At 35.4% G+C, this 20,488-nt stretch overlaps 1 protein-coding gene across 1 annotated transcript in view; it reads right to left on the minus strand.

Annotated features, from left to right (window-relative positions):
- PHIP (PHIP subunit of CUL4-Ring ligase complex) overlaps positions 1–20,488 on the minus strand; it is a 102,592-nt gene that overhangs the window by 50,180 nt on the left and 31,924 nt on the right. The window contains exons 10-15 of the mRNA XM_084202210.1: positions 20,398–20,468; positions 19,521–19,621; positions 19,365–19,405; positions 18,165–18,263; positions 16,064–16,217; positions 14,983–15,117 (exon numbers count right to left, since the gene is read on the minus strand). Of these exons, the coding sequence (XP_084058336.1) occupies positions 14,983–15,117; positions 16,064–16,217; positions 18,165–18,263; positions 19,365–19,405; positions 19,521–19,621; positions 20,398–20,468 (601 nt within the window). The remainder of the gene's footprint in view (positions 1–14,982; positions 15,118–16,063; positions 16,218–18,164; positions 18,264–19,364; positions 19,406–19,520; positions 19,622–20,397; positions 20,469–20,488) is intronic.

The raw sequence follows: 20,488 nt of genomic DNA on the forward strand, positions 1-20,488 counted from the left end.
TACATCAACATACAAAATAATTAACAGAAATTAATAATTTTCAATTATGATTCTCAAACTGTGGTGCTGACATTGAAATTTATTATAAAATCTGCATGACAGTATACTGCTAGATGGAAATTACTTTAAAAGAAAGCTTACTTTAACTATTCACTTTTCAGTGAATTTTGTAATAATGCTCATGAAAGATTCCAAATTGATAGCAGGAGAAACTGACAGACTTTATCCACAAAGCAGGCACAGTATAGGAAGTGAAAATAAAAGCTTCCCCTTGAACGTCCTGCTAATGAGCCTAACCAGAGAGCTGGGCCCAGTGCAGGGCTTAGTCACTACACCCTTTCCATCCTCTGCCTTCTCGCTAAGCTACCCCAGCAGCAGTGGCTGCTGCGGCGTGTTCCACAACACCTGCCCCCTGGAAAACGCACTGACATAGACAACCCACATTACACAGCTTAGCAACTACCTGTTTCTGTAATTCCTACTCCTAATTTATTGGAGTGGGGAAGGAGTAAATTTGTGTAAAAACTCCACCTTTTATAGGAGAACTGCAAAGATTTTAAAAAAGGAATTTTTACCTGATACTCATTTTCTGTTTTCCAGTTCCATTAAGCCAGAACAAATGGGTTTTTGTTTTTCCCTGCAACCTGTCAATCAAGCAGAGGTGACCAATCACCACTCTGAATTTTCATGTCTTCAGCACCTCTTCAGAAAGCCCCTTTCTATTCTCCCCAGCAAAGCACTTTTGCATTTTCTTTAAAGAGACACCAAACAAAATTCTTTCCCTAACTGTGGTATGCCTATATATGCCAGGAAAGGGGGAAAAAAGAAAACAAAACAAAACAAAAACCAATGATATTCAGCCTTCAGACAGTAATGCCGTGCACTTCTGCAGCACCTTCAGAGGCCATCAGCATTATTTAAAAAAGTTAACAAAGCCTCAAAAATCCTGTGAGATACGTACTGTTTTCACTCTCTTACAGGCTGAGACAAAGGCAAGAATTCTAAATCTTCTCCCCACAGTCTTACAACACAACCACACCCCTGGACATCCCCCGAGAGAGGCTGCTACATCTATTGCTTTCAGGTCTTTCTCACTACAGGTAATTTCCCTAAAAGTCAAATGAGTTTCTGGACTAGCGGAAGAGGAACATAAACCAATGCAAGTCTTACGTTCTATTTTGCCCATTATTCCAGAAGAAATGAACAGAAGTATCTCACAGAAAGAGATGGAAAATAAAAACAGAACTTCAAGCAAGTGACACCAACATCACAGCAGTCAGGAACGCAGAATTAATTTAATCTAAGCGAGATCCAACTACCACAGCAAAGTTACAACTTTGTGCTGCTTTTTGCATATAGAAAGCTCACTGTATTAAAGGGAGACAGTTTGGGAAAGCAGGTGGAAAGCAGACAGCATTTCACCACAATAATAAGCTTTGCAGAAACACAGTTAAAAATTAGAAAAGAAATTTTATACATGGAGATTTTGTTCCCTTACCCTTCCTCCAACAAAGGAAACATCAGTATCAAGCTTCCTAATGTTGAAGTCCTTCATAAATAGAATTTCATGGTTCAGCCTAAGTTTTTACTACCTTTTGTTTCACAAGGAAAACAATACATGTTGTGGGAAGAACTATTTGCTAACCATGGTGAGGGGAAAAATTATAAACAGAAGGAAAAAATCCAACTACTAAGACGATGAGTTTTTAATCCTTTCCATCAAGAAATGCTTTGGATGGCCCATTTTCAAGAAACCCCTGGAAATTAGAGTGTTAATCAGAAAACATTCCCTTCTTATGTAAAGGAAAAGAATAGTGTTCTACTATTTGGGGACAAGTACAGTGCAAATAGTTTTAATCTAAACGTGACTAGAATTTGGTTTTAAAAAGTGCTTCCAGAAAGGGCAACTCTAAGACCTTTCAGCACAAACCTTCAAGTCTGAAGTACAAATACTTGGAAATAAAGATTCTTATAGGAACAAAAACTACCATTGAGGTTAACCTTCCAAGATATAATTACTATTCTAAACTAAAGAACAAAGTCAACCAGAGTGACCAGAGAATGAAATTCTACCCAGTAGAATTTTCTTTTCCATAAAACTATTTCAGGATTAATAAGTGACAACTTACAATAGAATTTTTTTCCATAATAAAGCTAACACAGAGGAGCTAGTCATTTGAAACAGACACTAAATGTTAAGTTGCAAAAAAGGAAGCTGTAGTAAATCAGTGAAGCTGTTACTTCAGCAGGCTAGATAAAGAATTTCAGCAAGAAGGAAGTTGCCTTCCCCTGTCCATCCCTTTTAAATCAGAGATGCAAGAACTACATAAAGACTGTATCCCAAGAAGATTTAGAGTGCTTATTCTGTCTTGAACCTTCCCCTGCTGCATATAAGGATATCAGTTGTGAAAGGAAGAGACTGCTCAGGAGCACAGAAAAAGTGCTGGTTGATTAAGATCTGTCACAGAATCACAGAATTATTTGGGTTGGAAGAGACCCTTAAGATCACATAGTTCCAACACCCTGCCATGGGCAGGGATACCTTCCAGACCAGGTTGCTCAGAGCTCCATCCAACCATTGAACACTTCTAGGGATGGGGAGCCCCAGTTTCTTTTACATCCTGTTCCAGTGCTCCAACAAAGGCTGTGTCACAACAAAAGGCTGTGAAAAGTGAACAAGACGCTCCTGGTAGCAAAGCAGGTAGCAAGGATTTTTCAGCTAAACAGGGAAGAACCAGTGATGCTATACAATGAGGACTAAGTAAAGATTATTTTTAGATTTAGCTCCATGAATTAAGAGTCCAATTTGCCCATATTTTCACTAGCAAGGAAACAGGTGGACCTCGGTGTATCCAGTAGGGAGAAATGATGAAATAAGAGAATGAAAATGGGAAGACTTTTCCTCTCAGTTTTGAGAAAAGCTTCTTGTTTGCCCCAAACCAGGGACAATAGAGCTGTCAAACTTGTACACAAAGTAATGTCTTAAATGCATAAAAATTATTTGTTGTATGAAAACAGAATAATAACACTTACAAAGCGAGCTCAGTAATAAGCCTTTTTGACCTATTATCAATAGATAGTATGAAACAGCTAAACCCTACTTTTCAAGAAGAGTATAAGACATGGAAGAAAAAGTAAAGAATTCAAATAAGCTGAAAAATTAATAGAGTAGAGAGTATCAGAGAAATTTAGGGGAGTTTCTTCAGAAAAATGAGTAATTTTTTAATGCCAAAAAATATAATTCATTCAATCTAGCTAGATTTCAAAGGCATAATATGATACTTAAACTTGATTCAAATTATTGCGATTAGTAGGAGAAATGCAGAGTAGGCAAACCATAAAGAAAGTTTAACAGTTACTGATTTCAGAGAGACATACAGAGCTAAAAGGATGTTAACACTAAAGATTCTCAAGTCAGGCCTTTCTGTTATTGACTAAATAAAAAATAAGAGCCCTTTGATGAAATGAACATTAGTGAATCATCCACTGAGAACAAATCTGGGACAGCATAAATGATATCAATGTAAGCAATTAAAAGCCAATAGAACAAAGTGCAACAGAGCATGAACCTAGTAAGATTATTAGAAATAACTTACTAGCACATTTACTGCCAGAAAAAAAAAAATGAAACTCAGTCTACATAAAGTAACAGTACACATTTCTATAAAATCTTCCAACACTAGTCACCAGCACAGTTAAAAAAACAAATAAAAATCAGTGAACTAAAACCTCTACTAGCCTGAGGAAGAATCCATCCTTCATGTTAAGGAACTGAGGCAATTAGTTGGAAATACAGGGAAAAAGATCACTGTGTATTCTTTGCAATACAGTACATATAATGCAGCAACAAAAAGAAAACTGCAATTCTAAACCAGACCAGAAGTGCATCCAGAAAAGAAAGTGCATATGTGCTGGACAAATAGACAATGCTAAGAACAAAATCTTCCAAAGCAGTACACGTTTTTTGCTTCCCATGTTCAAGATGAATAAATTCTAAGAGGGACAGCTACAGAGTCACTCATAACACAAAATCTAAGAGGTCAGCTTCTTTATACAAATGCTAAGGAGAGAGGACTATTTTGTATGACTGTACTAAAAGACCTTTAGCAGGAAGAGAACTACTATACTAGAATACCTCAAAGAGGATGAGAACTTCTCTACTTACATGCATAGGAATAAATGAATATAAGTTACAAGCAACATCCAAACTTGAAAACTGAAATTCAGATTCTAACAAAGACAACAATGCTATCCTAGAACAAATTTCTGAAACTAGAAAAAAAAAAAAAAGGCAGCATTAATTATTATTAAAACCTCTTTTTTTATAAGTGATGAAACTACATCATAACTGTTCAAGTCAAACCAGCCTCCAAGTATCTGGAAGTTCCTTTGTAGGTTTGTGCTCTCCTTTGTTTTAAGGAAAAATCTTCAATCACAACATGCTTCCATAAGCCAAAAAATATCTACAGACTTTCTGCAAAGTTAAAGGAGGTTGCTACTCATTTGGAGGAGTGGAAAGCAGACTTACTTTTTAAACCTGTCTATAAAAACTTTAAAAAACCAGCAGATCTTCTACACTGCTCCCACAGCAGTAACAAGAGATGAAATGGTAGGAAGAAGACAAGGAATAATTAAATTCAGAGTAACATATTTACTAAAAATGTTTCTATCTTCCTACCAGCCAAGTCAGTTATTTATTTAGGAATGCTGCATATGTCTTGAAAAATATATCTGTCAGTTAAAAGTTCTGATAGGTCACCCATCCTGTGGATGCCTGAAGTTATTTAAAGGTGCTCTCTCTCTCTCTGTATATATATATATAAATTATTTACAACTTTTTTTGTTATTGTTAAAGATATTTCTTACTCTACATCCTACAAACCTAGTACTGGCTTCTTTTACTTGAACTACTAGAGCATTCTGCTGATTTTGTTCTCCAGAGTCTGTTTCTCAAGATGTGCTATTCAAAGGTGGAACCTCTCAAAAATTTCAAACCATTAGAATAGGACTATAGATAAGCTGATTCAAAATAATGCATCCATAACCTTACTTAGGTAATTCTGTATTTCACATAACAGACCTAAAAATACAATCTTACATAATTCCACTGAAAGTGAAAGCCTTTATGAAGGCCACAACCTAAGAAATATTGTTTTCACATCTCTAGTTCCCACTGGACGTTACATTGTTCATATAAGCAAGAGACATGCCTTTCAGACATTAGTCAAAAAAATATCACCTTGTGTGGCAGAAAATCCACATACAGAGCATTCTGCTGAGGTGTTCTAAATGGAACCTGATCTTTTACACTGTTCTTTTGACAAGGACTTCCAATCTTTTGGTATGTCATTTAGCCTAAAACTAATCAAGTAGCTGCTAACAAAGACCTAAGTAGGCCTGATAGGTTTAAAGGAAAGGAAACAATGTTGTAAGTGATATGATAATGCTATCGTGGCTTTAAAGTTTGCCAGTTTGCATTGAAGTAGAAGTAGAATTAGAAAATTAGAAACCACATCACACAGATCAGTGGAAGATCAGACTTCAGAAGATGGGGAAGGAAAACATTAAGGTACACAGACATAAGTAGCCATAGCATAGGAACTGCCTGCAATGAAATGTCCACTTAAAGCTAAAAATAAAGGACAGTCAACAACCATCTCTCTGAAGGAGCAAGAGCACACAGAAAAATCCAATTGCAACTCAGTGGTCTCTGCTTGATTGACAACTTGCAGGAAGAAACCCTTTTAACCTGAATCAGTTAATGCCATAACACTGACAAGAAATTCTAAACAAAACAAGGATTAAACTGCACTAAAACATTAAAACAGTCATTTACAGGTAATGTGTGTGCCCAAATTCACGAAAACTAAACATCATTGCCATCATGAAATACATTCCTACTACCACCTCCATGAGGTTTCTAATATTTTTGACTGATTTATAAAACACATAAAATGTGTAAAGAAGGCAGAGACTGGGCAATTAGACAACCAACACATCACTGCATCCAGACAGTCTGATTCTTCAACTGTACTGCAGACCCTCCATTAATTGGATCAAAATTACACCCTCCACAATTTCCATTGTAGAAATCAGAAAAATTCTTGCAGCTTGCTTCAACTTGACCTTTTTATGGCCAAGTTCTGTCACTGCTTATGCTAATAACTCCAAATAAATATAAAACATATGCAAAGCTCTCAAAAGCCAAGAAAGTATTTCTCTTAAATTTTTTCAAAAGATACATTGTTTCAAAGTTGGAGAAAATGTACAAGCTTAAAAAAGAATAATGCAATGCAACTACCATATATCCTAGAAAAGTAATTAAAGACTTGGAAAGAAAAGCATGGAACCAGGAATAGCACCAGACAACTTTACATTAGACAATCAATTTGCTACAGACTTGGGGACAAAACATTTGGACATTATTTTCAGCCATCTTATTCTTTAATTTCTGTGTAGCCATAACTTTCAACATTAACATCATTGTTTGAGATCATTTTATGGTTGAGGTTTCTTTGAGTTAGTGTGTTTTGGTTGAGTTTTTTTAATATATAATATAAATATAATATAAAAAAATTATCTGCATTTACACACATTTACTTGTATCAGTCTATGAAAAGGCATATATTCACCATGGTAACTTCACGTAGTGAATGTAAAACAAAATTAGCATGAATGTACTCACTTGCTTCAAAGCTTTCTCACTGGATGCATGGCAATACGCATTTTCAGTTTCAAAAACAAGTTTAATGTTTTAAATACAATTATTGCTTTGTTAAATTATGTATCACCCCATTTCCTGAATTTATGCCAGCATATCTAAGTATAATCTGCTTCACTACTACATCATCTTAAATAAAAGCATCATTTAGAGAGATATAACTATAACCTTCACATAACCAGATACGCATGACCTTACAAGGTAGGTTAGTATCTGCTTGCTGATTCTATTGCTCCAATTGTTTTCAAAGGCAATCAAATGAAATAAATGAATTTCAGAGATCACCTTCAAAACAACCTTATCAAATTCACATTTTGTTTCTTCAGCCCAAGGCTTCTCAACAAAGAAACAACCTGAAAAAGAAAACTATGGACCAAGACAAGTCAGAGGTTTTTCTTTACTATAGCAAAGTCATAAGAGCTTAGGTCTTAACTTCAAGATTGGCCAGAAAATCAAGAGATCTAAAAACAAGTTTGTGTGTATATTCTCTCAATCATATGAAAGCACTCTTCACTGCATAAGAACTTTAAATGCAGTCAAATGAAAGCTACTACAGCAGAGCTAAAAGTAAATAAGGTTTTAATGAGTGGTCCTGCACCATTTCAAGATCCTTCCAACACACCTTTTCTTCTACCTAACTTTTGCAGTGGTAACTGTTGGAAATATAGTCATGTTGTAACCCTTAAAGTGAAAAAGCAGATGCTGGAGTCTTCTCAAGTAACACACAGAGGTCACCCAGCAAAGTAAATCTTTTCTTCTTCACAAACAGTATTTCAGGAATAACCAGACATAACCACCACAGCTATCCAAAAACATCTTACTTCATGTACCTGACATTGATGTATATATGTTAAAAATTTAATTTACAATTAGTTGATTTTTAATGTACCAATATTTAATCCTTTAACTAAAAATTAAATCGCTCTGAGAGAGGCATAACACATGTTGGTTTGAAAACTAACATAAACAAGTTGTGGTAAATTATCCCCTTTGGGGTATTTTCTCTAGAATTCGTGGTAAAACAATTACATTAAGTCAGTAACACTAAATACCTGGTCCTCATGTCTTGCTATGAAATTCTGACCAGCTTTCTCAACCACAGCTCAGTATTTTCATCTTTCTCATAACAAGCACTGAATCATCATATTTGAGACTACCTTAGAGAAGCCAACTCAAGCTATGAGTCAACTTGGTAAGACAGGATAAGACATTCAAATTTTACAATTCTATAGCTGAAAGTAGAAGATGTTTGTATTTCATAATTCTATAACTAAAACATTTGTAGAGTCGGTAACAATTTTACCCTGCTGCAAAGCTCTGAGTTTGTTTTTTTTTAATTTGGTTTGGATTTTTTTGTTGGCTTGGGTTTTTTTCCCTAAGGATTATTAACTTCTACAATACTTTTTTAACTCCAACCAAGAACATAAGCAAAAAATCAGCCCTCCAAGTTTGTTAGGTCTGATAAAGTAGCTTATACCTGTTGCACTGTATGTTCAGCAACAGTTCATATTTAGGTTCTTTAAAGAGTTTTTCAGTACCAAGAACTTTAGAGTTGCTATTCCCTATTAATACAGTTGTTAAAGAGAATGACTACATTTAAGTTTTGATGTGGTAACATAATGCCAAATCATATAACTTTATCTTGCTGAAAGGATCTGTAACTATTTACATAAGGTTCCAGTAATATGTTCTTTCATCTTTTCAGAAATAAGTTTCCTCACCATTTCTCTTTTAGCTGTCATAATTTTAATTTAAAAGAAAAAAAAATTCAAAAAAAAAAAAACCCTTATCTTTGTTAATGGAGTTAAATCCTGGTTTATCCTAAAATTTTAAGTAATTTCCTTCTGGGCTGACCATGTTAAATGAAGTTGGACAAAATAATATGCTGCTAAATTTATATGAAAATTGCAAGTGCAAAACTTTAACTTTTTAGAACACTGTCACTTTTTAATTCAGCTGCTTACATTGTACCTGTTTTAATTTGTTTTTTGACACATATGGGAGAAACTATGATCATCACACTAACCAAATCTTTGAATAAGCTATTAAACCTTCTTTTTAAGTAAACACAAAAGTGTGTAAATTCTTACTTTGCTTAAAAAATGTTCATATTTAAGGTCTAGGTTTCATAACCTGTTGAAAATTAAAACATTTTGTAAAGAACACATGTAAATCAGAACATGTCGCAAGCTTTCTAGTTCTGGATACAATGTCTATTTACATAAAATGCAACTAATGCATTTTAAATGAAAGTGTGGGACTATTCATCATGAGCTTCTAACAGAACACTGCCTAGAAACGAAGAAAACAGCTAGAATTCTGATATAGAGACTTAGAGCAAAATATGCCCCAGTTAAAAAAAAAATGTTAAAAATAACTATTTTTTTCCCCTAGGATCTGTGAGAAGCCTCATCCTACCTTACACCAACTACAGCTACCAAAGACATTGTTGTCCTTCTAAGTCTCAGTGAAGGAGCATTATCTTAGCTCCAGGATCAGACTCTTTCAAAAACAGTCAAGAAACAGAACGGTGGCCTGTATCTTCTCCAGTATCAATGCAACAAGCATGTCAGCCCCTCAGGCCTTGCCATCTTAAAGGTTTATTTTGTTTTATTTCTTTTTCCTGACCATTTCCATAAAACTGGGACAGAGGGCATAAGAATGACAAATACCAATTCAGGCACTAAGTGTTACACTGCTGGTTTTGAACCACCAATACGGTTTCCAGAGCAAGCAGCATTTACTAAGTGGAGAGTGAGCATTTACACAGAGGAGAACAGTGGTGTTTCTGGGGGAGATTAAAGCTTTTCTTTTACAAATATAACTGAGTTACTTGTCATTTCAAAGGAAGCTGAAAGTGGGAAAGGGGAAGAACAGGTTCAGTTAGAATTTTTTCTTTTTCTTCCTTGTCCTCCAAAAGAATCAGAAGGTTGCTTCAAATGACTAGTTTAGAGTTCAAATTGTAATGCATTTCTGAAACACCCCTGGTATTTCTATATGCTCTCATGAAACGTGCTTTGGCATTTAGAAAAAGACGCATCATACAATTCTCAACAGTTAGAGATATACACACTGCGATGTAGAAGTGTCAAAGGCTAAGGTGGCTTAGCCTTTCAGCAACTCAGATAGTCACAAAGGTAGGGGGATTTTGAAGTATTTGGATCTGTGAATTTAATACCAAATTGTAAAAAAAAAAAAATCTTTTCGTATCAGTATTTCAAAGCATTCCTCACAATACAATGAAAGAGCTACGGCCATCTTAGCCCCAAGTTCCAAGTTTGTTCCAGAACTACCACCCAGAGAATGTTAAGGATACCCTAACACAAACAGTGCTCAGAAAGACTCTTTTAGCACTAAGGTAATGTCACAAGAATCAGTCCGGACGAACACTTCACAAGTAGCAACACATTAAGATTACAAATAATCAAAAGGCTGACCTTGACAGGCTGTCAGGCACACAGGAGGCACCCAAGGCACACATATGTCAGACATAAGAAGGCTGACTGCTGGCTACAGCTGAGACTCCCTTCTCAAAGAAGCAACTCACAATGAGTCAATCAAGTAAGACAGGAGAAAAACACCTAGTCATGAAAAGTCTTTTGTTCTTGGTTCTCTTTGGGTATTGTTTTGAAATCTGTTGTCCAGAATTTATTTCTTTTTCTTTAAAAGCTTGAATATTCCTACTTGATTAATTTCTACATTACACAAAGATTTCTTAAACATAATAAGGCTCATCTTTATCAAAACATAGGCTTCCTGTTTCAGTAATTGCAATGCCTACTACAGATTCTGCCTAGTCAGGTATCAGATTCAGGTAAAGCAATGACATTCAAAGACACAGTAAGAATTCCAATATTCTATAGTGACAAAAATTTTTAAAACGCCTGCTCTCCCCTAATCTTTCATTCTTGCTACTGTAGTACAGCCTTCATACTTTCAAAAACATACTTTAAAGTAATAGGAGTCACCATATGTTCCTGCAACTGTTCATAAATCTATGCTATAAACCAAATTACTCTTTAAAAAATTAAATTATTCTTTAAAAAACAAACAAACAAAAAAACCACAAAAAAAACCCAAGCAAACAAAAAAATATAAAGAACAGAACTACAGGCTTGTACATATCCTAAAAACTTTTAGGAAACTTCTTTCAATATTCTTTCACAGGGCAGCCCACTCACAAGAACTATGAGGAAAAACCTATACTCCAAGGCCCCTGACAAAATGCTTTTTGCAAGCAGCCTGAGTGAGCAGAACCCATCTCCAAGAGGTACTTCATGGAGGAAAGTGTGCTTAAGTGAAACTGCTTAAGTCCAAAAAGTAACAATCAAGGGCAGCACCACAACACCACAAACCCATTTAGGGTCAAACCCAAGGAACACCAATACTTAATGTCTAAATTATAATACCAACAAAAACCTAGTCACCAAACCAAACAGACCCGTGCATCCACCTAACATTACCAGAGATCTCCATTTAGATCTGAAATCTTATGTCCCTATAGTTTTTTTTTTGCCTTCGTATGTTCTCAGCATTGAGAAACTTCTTTCTAAAGCTTAAGGGCTAAGCTACAGCACATACCATCCAAGTGTGAACCCTGGAATTTCTACCAAGCCAACAGCATCAGATCTACTAGGAAGTAACTTAGTGGGAACACCTGAAAGAAAATAAACCCTATGACAAGAACTGAGTGGTGTACACCTTCTATTTATGACTAATGGAACAGGAATCCTGAAAATACCAAAGCCTGCCTGAAGGCAAAGAATTTCCACCACTTTCTAATTTACCTAAAATGACTTGTGTACCCAAGAAAACTGGGCAGTACCTAATGCACAGGCTACAGGTTCACTTTTCTCCATAGTAGCACAATTTGGGAAAATTGGGAAGAAGTCCTGTCTAAGGCATTTATAGCCAAGATGCTCTCCTGAGTAAGCAACAGATGTTGAATTGAGTGCTTTACTACTGAGGATATAACAGAATCTTGGTCTTCCATTTCCTGACTCCAACAGCCAAGGTAATCCCAAAAAATGAGTGCCACTTGCTCCTGTAGGCTCCTTTAAGAAAGCAAGGACCTTCTTTGGTTGTTGGAAACGTGCCTTACCACTCAAGGGATCCAGATGCCTCACTGCAGCTTTGAGTAAGAGACTGCATTTCAAATATATCTTTATGTACATTATCATGAAGCTGCTTTCACCAGACACCCTACCATTCAGTGTATTTTTCCCCCTTGATCATCCACCAAGACACCTACAGCTCATACAATCATCAGCAAAATAAACTACAATTTAAACATTTACAAGAGTCTGTGCTGTTCTTCTGCAGCAACAGCACTGTTTTTGTGAAATACATAAACTCTGAAACAGTTGGCTAAAGGAACCACTTAAGAATTATTACCCTATTTCTTCAAAATGCTTCTTTGTACCTGGGAAATACTGCAGATAAAACTGCCCTTATTTTGCACTGAGAACAATTCTTCATTAGCAGCTGCTTTAAGTCAGGCCTGGTGTGAATATGACATAGGCCAAAAACCAAACACCTGTATTTACACATGCAATTTAAAACCATCTAATCATCTTGCTAAATGTCAAAATTGCCTAAAATGCTTTAACCATCTCACACTCTTGATATTTCTATGACAAATTGCACTCTCTGGCATATTGAAAACACTCCCTGAGTGTAGGGGACTCAAGTGACTGAATTAAACCAGTTCTGAATGTCCATGGACTCCAACACCAAGTTATGCAATACTTACACAACTAGACCAAATGAAATAAAGATTACAGGTGAAAACATGAAACAAATAAAGCATATATACTTACTGAGAGTACCCCATGTGACAGTATGGGGTGACTGTTAATGATAAAGACCAAAATCTGGCAAACAGACCAAAGATGCTTCAAACAGAGCAAAGATGCTTCAAATTAACCACAATTAAGACAATCAATTTAATAGCAAATCTTCAGTTTAAAAACCTGGGAAAGGATGTTCTGCAGGACCACCAGAGTCACCTAGTGGGACCAAATTGCAACCAGCAAGGAGCAAATAAATGGAGGAATCAAAAGTTTAAGTTAAATACAAAACTAACAGTATGTTTGATTACTATGATTTTCTTTGCAATTTCAGATTCACTGACTGAATAAAAGAATTAAGATTACACTGCTTGCATCCCTTGGTGTTTTGTTTCCTTTTTGTTTTTTGGTTTTTATTTTTTGGGGGTTTTTTGTTTGTTCAGTTTGTTTGTTTATGTATTTTTTCATGTTAACAATGAAGGCATTTGGGGCAGGGTGGAAAGTAATTTTAAAAAACCCAACTCTACTTTATGGATTTGTCACAAGGCTTCAGATGTACAAAGCAATTCATCTAGGAGAGATGGGCTGGACTAACATTAAGCCAACAGTCATCTATGATTTTGCTAATTCAACCAACTCCCCCAAGTTCTGCAACATTTTTAAAGGAACTTTTATTATGAGAAAATCACTAAGTGCTACTTCTGGTACCACAGACCAGGCAATGAGAGAATTTTCATTTGCCATTTAGGAAACAGAAGACTGGCAGCTCTGTATGAATTCATTTACTGCACTGTTGCAAACCAGAGCACTTAAATTTTGCAGCTCTGCAGAGGTGACTGCACAATGCCCTCTGCCTGCCACCCATCACCTAAGAAAACCTGTAACTTCCACCTATGTCTTTTGAAGCATCAAACACAGTGGTGAAATATTCAGTCCATAGAGAGATGCCTCTCTTGCATACCTGGCTCATACAGTGTAATTCCTTGGTGTGAGATAAACTGATTGTCAGATTTACAATTCCCCTCACTTCACACAGCAGGCAGACTCTCTCATATTAGTTTCTAGCATAAAGCACAGATTATTAGCTGCTGAGATCTTCTGATTGTCTACAAATTTCTCTGACTCCAAAGATATTAAAATGTATGTCACTACCACCTTTTTTAGGTGCTTATGCTGCATAGCACTCTTGACATAAATATTTCAGTGTCTTGGGGGCTGCCTAATATCACAGGCACCTGTAATTTAGATTCTGATAGCTTTTAAGTGGACTTGGTTTAAAAAGAGCAGATTAGCTCAGACTCTTCTGACCTATACTCCCAGAAAACCATCATACATCCATTCTAAGTAGAACTGGAAATGCAAGCTAACCATGAAATGAGAACATACACCTCAACTGGCAACAGTGAATAGCACCAAGTGATGAAGATGCATGCTCATAGGTCCAATATGATTGTCTTGGATCCTTCATAAGCTCAGTTACAGAAATCACTGCAGAGAGAACACTACTCACAACCCAGACCATTTCTGAAGGAATCTAGGTTGCACTCTCTCTGATTAAGATTGGCTGAATTTTCTCTAAGACCTTATGAACTCTATTGAAATGCACATCTCAAAACCTTTCTTTAGGTTCAGTGACCTTCCTGGCTCCAGTTCATTTCTAAATGTCCCTCATCTTTTTGTGACTATATCTATGATAGATCTCTTCTTCAGATTATTTTCTTTATGCTGGTTTCCAAGACTGCCATTCCACTACAGCTGAAGCCCATTTGCCTACTCTCAAGCATTACAAATGATTGTGGATATTCTACAAAGGCTTTTGTAATTTTGTTCATGAGACAAAGTCTGAATTGCACAATACATCATTATTTTTTTAAGGAAAAAGGTACATGCAAAGACCCACTTAATATCAAGAAACAGATGAAAACACCTATTCCATTAATCTTGCAAGAGAATTAGTCTAGTGCAGAATAGACCAAATTTGAAACCCGCCTGTGGAGGAGTTCTACACAGAACGACTGACAGTATTCCATCCAATGGGCCAAGGCAGCATACAACTTGTATGAGATCAGGAGATTACTGAACAGCTTTAGCCAGATTAATAATTAGTAATGCAAAAAAATAAACCAAGTTCCACCTTGGCTCCCCAGGCAGGAAAATAGCACAGAAGGAGGGTCTTTGTCACCCTGCCTCTTACACGTGATTTCTGACAATGTAACTAACGTTCCAATTTTGTGTGGATCAAGCATACAAAGAACAAATACTATGAAATACAGCCAAAGAAACAACTTTTAACATTTTACAGATTTACTCTTTCCCCCACTGAACTGAAAAGGAGTTTCTCGTGACTTCACCAGATGCAGGATCTTGCTCTATACATAAATCATACTTCAAGATGGCCTACAGAAAAATGTACTAAAAGCAGAAGGTTTAGAATGACTGCTTTGGCATATCTGTATAAAGCACGATAATTACCATGTTGAAGTAAGACCGGATTTTGACCCCTCGTGCCAAATCCCAAACTATGACATTTCCATCATGTCCAGCAGAGAAGAGAACTCTTGGATCAAATGGGTGAGGTTCAAGCACAAACACTTCATCTTCATGTCCCTGAAAACAAAGACACAGCAGAATGAAAAAGAGTATTGTCTCAAATATTACCCAAGGACTCAGCATGGTAACACTAGCAGCTGCCACATTAACCTATGAAAATACCCAGCAAAAAACTACTTTAACCACACTTGATTTTTATTAGCAGTGGATTACACTCTTTTCTTTCCAGTTGCAATTTTACCTTCCTAAGTAGTATGTCAAGTATGTCACCTTCACAAGTACATCTCAATACTTTCACCAGGATTTTAAAAAGATTAGTGTCCACAACACTTGGTATCTTGAGGTCTTAATATTCCACAGATTTCCATTTTTTTTCAGTAGAGTATCAGTTAGAAATTTATTTCACACCCAAAGAATGAAATACATAATTTAAAATTAGAGAACAATATCTTCAAAATCAGTGCTATATTGTAGAGATTTGCATTAACTATTTCCCTTTCTAAGAAGACTATCAAGTTACCTAGAGTTTACCATTTTCTCAATTACAAAAGAAGTGTCAGACATTAGTAAAACTGCTGATTTATTTTAGTTAGAAGACAAATTTTTGTACTCATGGAATTATTAGATTGCAGAAGTGTCTCTGGCGAAAGAGGATAAATTTACCCATTAACAGTATTTTAAAACATCATATTAAACAAAGATTTAAAAGCCAACCATTTCCTTCTCTCCTTCAAGAGAGAATTCCAAAAAAAAAAAACAAAAAAAAACCACAAACCAAAATGTCCAAAATTAGTTTCAGACATCTTGAACACCAGTGGTTATTTGCAACTTTAAGCTTTTATTTTCTAATAAGTAGCTGATAGACATCTCTGTTACACTTCAATTATCTGGAAACATTTGTCACAGCAGTTTTCAGACAGGACAAAACATATCAGGAGGCGTGTTGATGATGTATAAATAAATTTTGCATTCAAGATTGATAAATCAAGATGGTACACCTTACCATGAGAATGTGAATCAGCTGGCCAGTGAAAGAGTTCCAGACTTTCAGTGTCATATTATTAACTGCAGTTATAACAGAGTTGTCATGGCGGTCCCATGCCACCATGGTCACTTTCAGCTTTGTGATTTTATCTTCAACTCCTTGAAAACTTTGTCTAAAACAAAAAAGTAAAAAATTTCAGTCTAATCCTACTTTGCCAAAATAGTTTAACACTACTAACAAATGAAAATACTTCTGTATTTTGCTGTATTTTAAAGAATATTTCTTGAGAAACACTCTTAAAATTTCTCCGAAACCAAAGAAATTAAAGATGTTTTCTATAATGTAGCACATACAATCACAAAGAATTGTAGATACTTAAACAATGACTAAAGGATCTTACAGAAACTGCCCTCTGATACATGGCCTGGTTTACTTAAATTGATAGCCACAGTATTTTTTATGACATCTAAAGAACAAAAATCCAAATTAATCAACCAAGTAACAGCAAATTGTCCTAAAGAATATTTGTAATAAGTAGTTCTCAATATGGAGAGAAGTATTCTATACCTTTAAATTATCTAAATTCTCAGGCAATATTTAGAACTACATCACTAGTCTGACATCACTTTACTATTGGTAATAATGGCACTTAATCTTGCATGAAACCCAAACAACAGTAATCAATAATATATCAAAACACTCAAAAATTACATTTTTGGCAGTGCGATTTAAAGACTAATCACCCTTGAATTCTCTAGCACATGACTTCTATGAAAACATATACCAAATACAACAATAGCATGTTGCCACTAAGTAGGCAGACAAAATACAGAATCTTCCATATAGTAAGCACAACACCACATTGCACAATAGTATGTATTGTAAAACTCAATAATAGAAAATGTAGTTATAGCCAAATTCCCTTCTAGATTCAACGCAGAACCCAGCAGGCTTTATAAGCTGAATTCACTCTTTCCTTTCAGCGCAGCGATTTCATTTTTTTGATAAAACTGTTCTTGTGCAGAAAAGATCAAATTTGGAACTGCACTTATTCTCTCATCAAAAGGATAAAACAGAATTCTGCTATAGTGTTTTACAAAAAGAGCATTTCAGTTTCTCAGATAAATTCAGCATTTATGACCACAATGAAGAATCCACTCCTCTTTTGCCCAGTATCAGTTAAAATTGAGAATTTTTACTGAGAGTAACTCAGTCTGTTATCAAAGTAGCAGCATTTTGTACACTCTTGTCCAACAGTTTGATAACCTATGTTTTGTTGCATCTGTCCATAACTGAAAAGATAATGTCTGATCTATACATCTAACTAAATTACAGCTTTTTAGCCTTCTCTTCCATCCCTCTCTTGGTCTTTCAAGTATCTTACCACAGATTACTCCTGAAACCATTATAATGGGGTTTTTTCTACTAAATATCCTTCAAAGCACTCAGTAAGGGGAAAAAGGTTTATTCCCTAAACCTGTTATAAATCTTTTTAATTTATGCCTACTGGAAAATATCTTCATGACAAAATTAGAAGGTGCAAGCCACAATTCTCTTCATCTTTCGTTGCTTGTTCTAGTGTACAGAAGTTTCCCATACCTAGAAACTCTTGTAAACACTCAGATTGTTTTAACAAACACAAAACCATTACAGAGCCAGCAATTTCTTGCTCTGGCATGTTGTATGAAAAGGACCCAATACTGCTTTCCTGAGCATGCACATTCCACAATATCTGTAAACATTACTAAAATACAAGCTGCCTCAAGAACAGACCTGCCCTGGTTTTCTTGCTCCAGAAATAAATGTCTACGCGAAATAACAAATAAATTTGACCTTCAATGGGTTTTGATTATCTTTTATTGTTTTAATCTAATCAAAATACTAGTGGCACTATTATCAGGACAAGCTAATTTCTACAGCTGAATATGTAGTCAAATATTTATTTTAGTTGGATTTCAAGAGGTAGATAAGCATACTGCGCATTTAAGCAATAATAATTTAAGCCTTCTCTTTTTCTTCTGTCTCACTGTCTTTTTGAAAATTTTTTTTAGTAAGTCAGCAAATTATATTAAATGCCCTCAAGAATCTATGTGATAGTAGAACATTTTACATCACTTACCCTGCTGGGCGAGTAGCCATATCTAACAAAATGCTTTTCCATTCCCTTCGCTTAAATTGCCAGATTCGTGCTGTTCCATCACGGCTTCCACTCACAAATCTAACAAAAGGGGGGAAAAGTTACTCAGAGATCAAAGGCAGATCTGTACAGAAAAGACACCTGAAAATTCAAGTCCCAGATATTAGAATTCAAAACTAGAAGGTATGATTAAGAAGTCCAAACAGTGTCAGAATGCTGTACAAGTGGTTTGAGGTTAAAAACACTTCCCATGCCAGCAAAAATACTGAAGGCCTCTAAAAAGTCAAATCTGTTTCCCTATCCTGGACCCCTTCCAAACTAACTGTTCTATGACCTTTGGTGCACCTTGCTGAGTTATGACACTGCACCGGCAGAGGGACACCACAACCCAATGATCATTTCAAGGGACAGACCCTATAACACCAGGAAAGAGGAAAGCCCTGCCAGTAGAAGTACAGACAGGATTTAAAACAAAACCTATTCCCAACAAGTTAGCATTGCATACAGAGTAAGTATTATGATATTTATATGGAGAAGTGTTTGCCAGCCTGAGTTTCTCTCCCATGCTTTTTGTCCCCCTTTTAGAGGTTCAGGGGTAGGAGGAGGAGAAAGAGGTGGGTGAAGCTTGGTTTACAACTATTTGTATCATGATAAAAGTGTACATTAGAACATCAAACAAGTAAAGTGTCAGATGCTTCATAATAAACCAAACTATTTTCTTGAGCATCCTTCATATCCAACATCCAGAACTTAAAGCGAAACATTAAAAAAACATTAGGCTAGCTAAACAAAACATTGTTAGATCTAGTTTGATAATTTCTCTGTATGCAGCAGTCACATAACTGAAAAAAGGTTTACACATTAAAATAGATCTAAAAGTCTATGTATTTGATATGTGAATATATATATATACACACACACACACATATTTCTCAGGAAGAAGTTTCAAGTATTTTTATACCCATAATTTTGGCAAATTCAAAATACTTCAATCATTACAATGAAAACAACTGTGAAACTAAGGAGTATCATTAAAAAGAAACAGTGAGACTCCAATAGTTATAGACAATTTTACTGGATGAAACTCAAAATAAAGCTCCTTTTTTTTAATAACTCTCTCTGGAAACTGGTATTTTAAAATGTCTACATGGTCAAAAAGCTAGCTCTGAATAGTGTGCTTACCTGCTACTACTATTAGAAAACTGAATGCTGTCAACTTTGTCCTATATAAAAAAGAGCAGAAAAAGAAAAAAGAAATCAAATTTCTCCAAGTTATCCCCTTTTATCCAAATTATTACTATAATCAAGTACAAATGTAATTTTTAAAAATGTATTTACAGTATGAAACTCCAACTCTGATATCTTCTCTGGCTGACCTGATCCAAAGAAATAAACCCTAATGATGTGATCTGTACTCCCAGTGGCCAAAAACATTCCACCTGAGAAAAACAAACAGATAAGTCTTAAAAAAAAGGGCAATCTACTGTTATTACAGTATTTTCAAAGGGATGTAACATCAAATATTTCAATTTATTCTCTGAAATTTATAGCTGTATCTCATTGCAACTATGCCTCTAACTGACCTTTTAGTCAAAACAAGATTTAGAAACTACAAAGTTTTAAATGGAGCTGAACTACCTCACATTTGATGTCAGTAAATATGCATCAGCAGATGTATCCCAAATATTAGCTAACTAGACTAATTTGCTTGCAGATAAGCCCTTAGAAGCTTCCCTCTTAAAAAAAAAAAATCAAACTGAACTAGAGCTCCAGTACATTTTGATATTTTATCCAATTATTTATGTAGCATTCTTCAGTTACCAGCTCTAGAATCAATGAAACCCAGACCGTGAGAACTCTGTAATCAGCCCCTCAGCCCCTTCTTGTACAAATCCCCATATATTATACCTCAGATAAATCTCTCCTAATTATTCTGCAAAAAAGGTATATATCTATCCTGTTCTGAAAAGACTTGCAGTCACAAGAGACTTCTTACAACATTTCATGTTTAACTGTTTCTAGGAATTTCTGTAGCAGCAAGTATTAATGCATAAATTCTGAATTTCTATTTTAAATATTTGGGGTCTTTTAAGAGCCACTTAAATCCATCTCATTAAAAAGAAATATGCTACAGTAACTGTACTGAACTTTATTTTACACTTCAAATGACTTCCTGCGCAGATACAAGGAAAGGAGGAAAAAAGACGTTGTTTACCAGCACTGAAAGAAGAACAGATCATCTGGACTCCAGGCCGAGGACGTTCTGTAAACTTTGTTGGCCTTGGACTACAAATAACAAAAAAACA

The sequence above is a fragment of the Fringilla coelebs genome, assembly GCF_963513975.1.
Source record: "Fringilla coelebs genome assembly, chromosome: 3".
In the NCBI taxonomy this organism is placed as follows: Eukaryota; Metazoa; Chordata; class Aves; order Passeriformes; family Fringillidae; genus Fringilla; species Fringilla coelebs.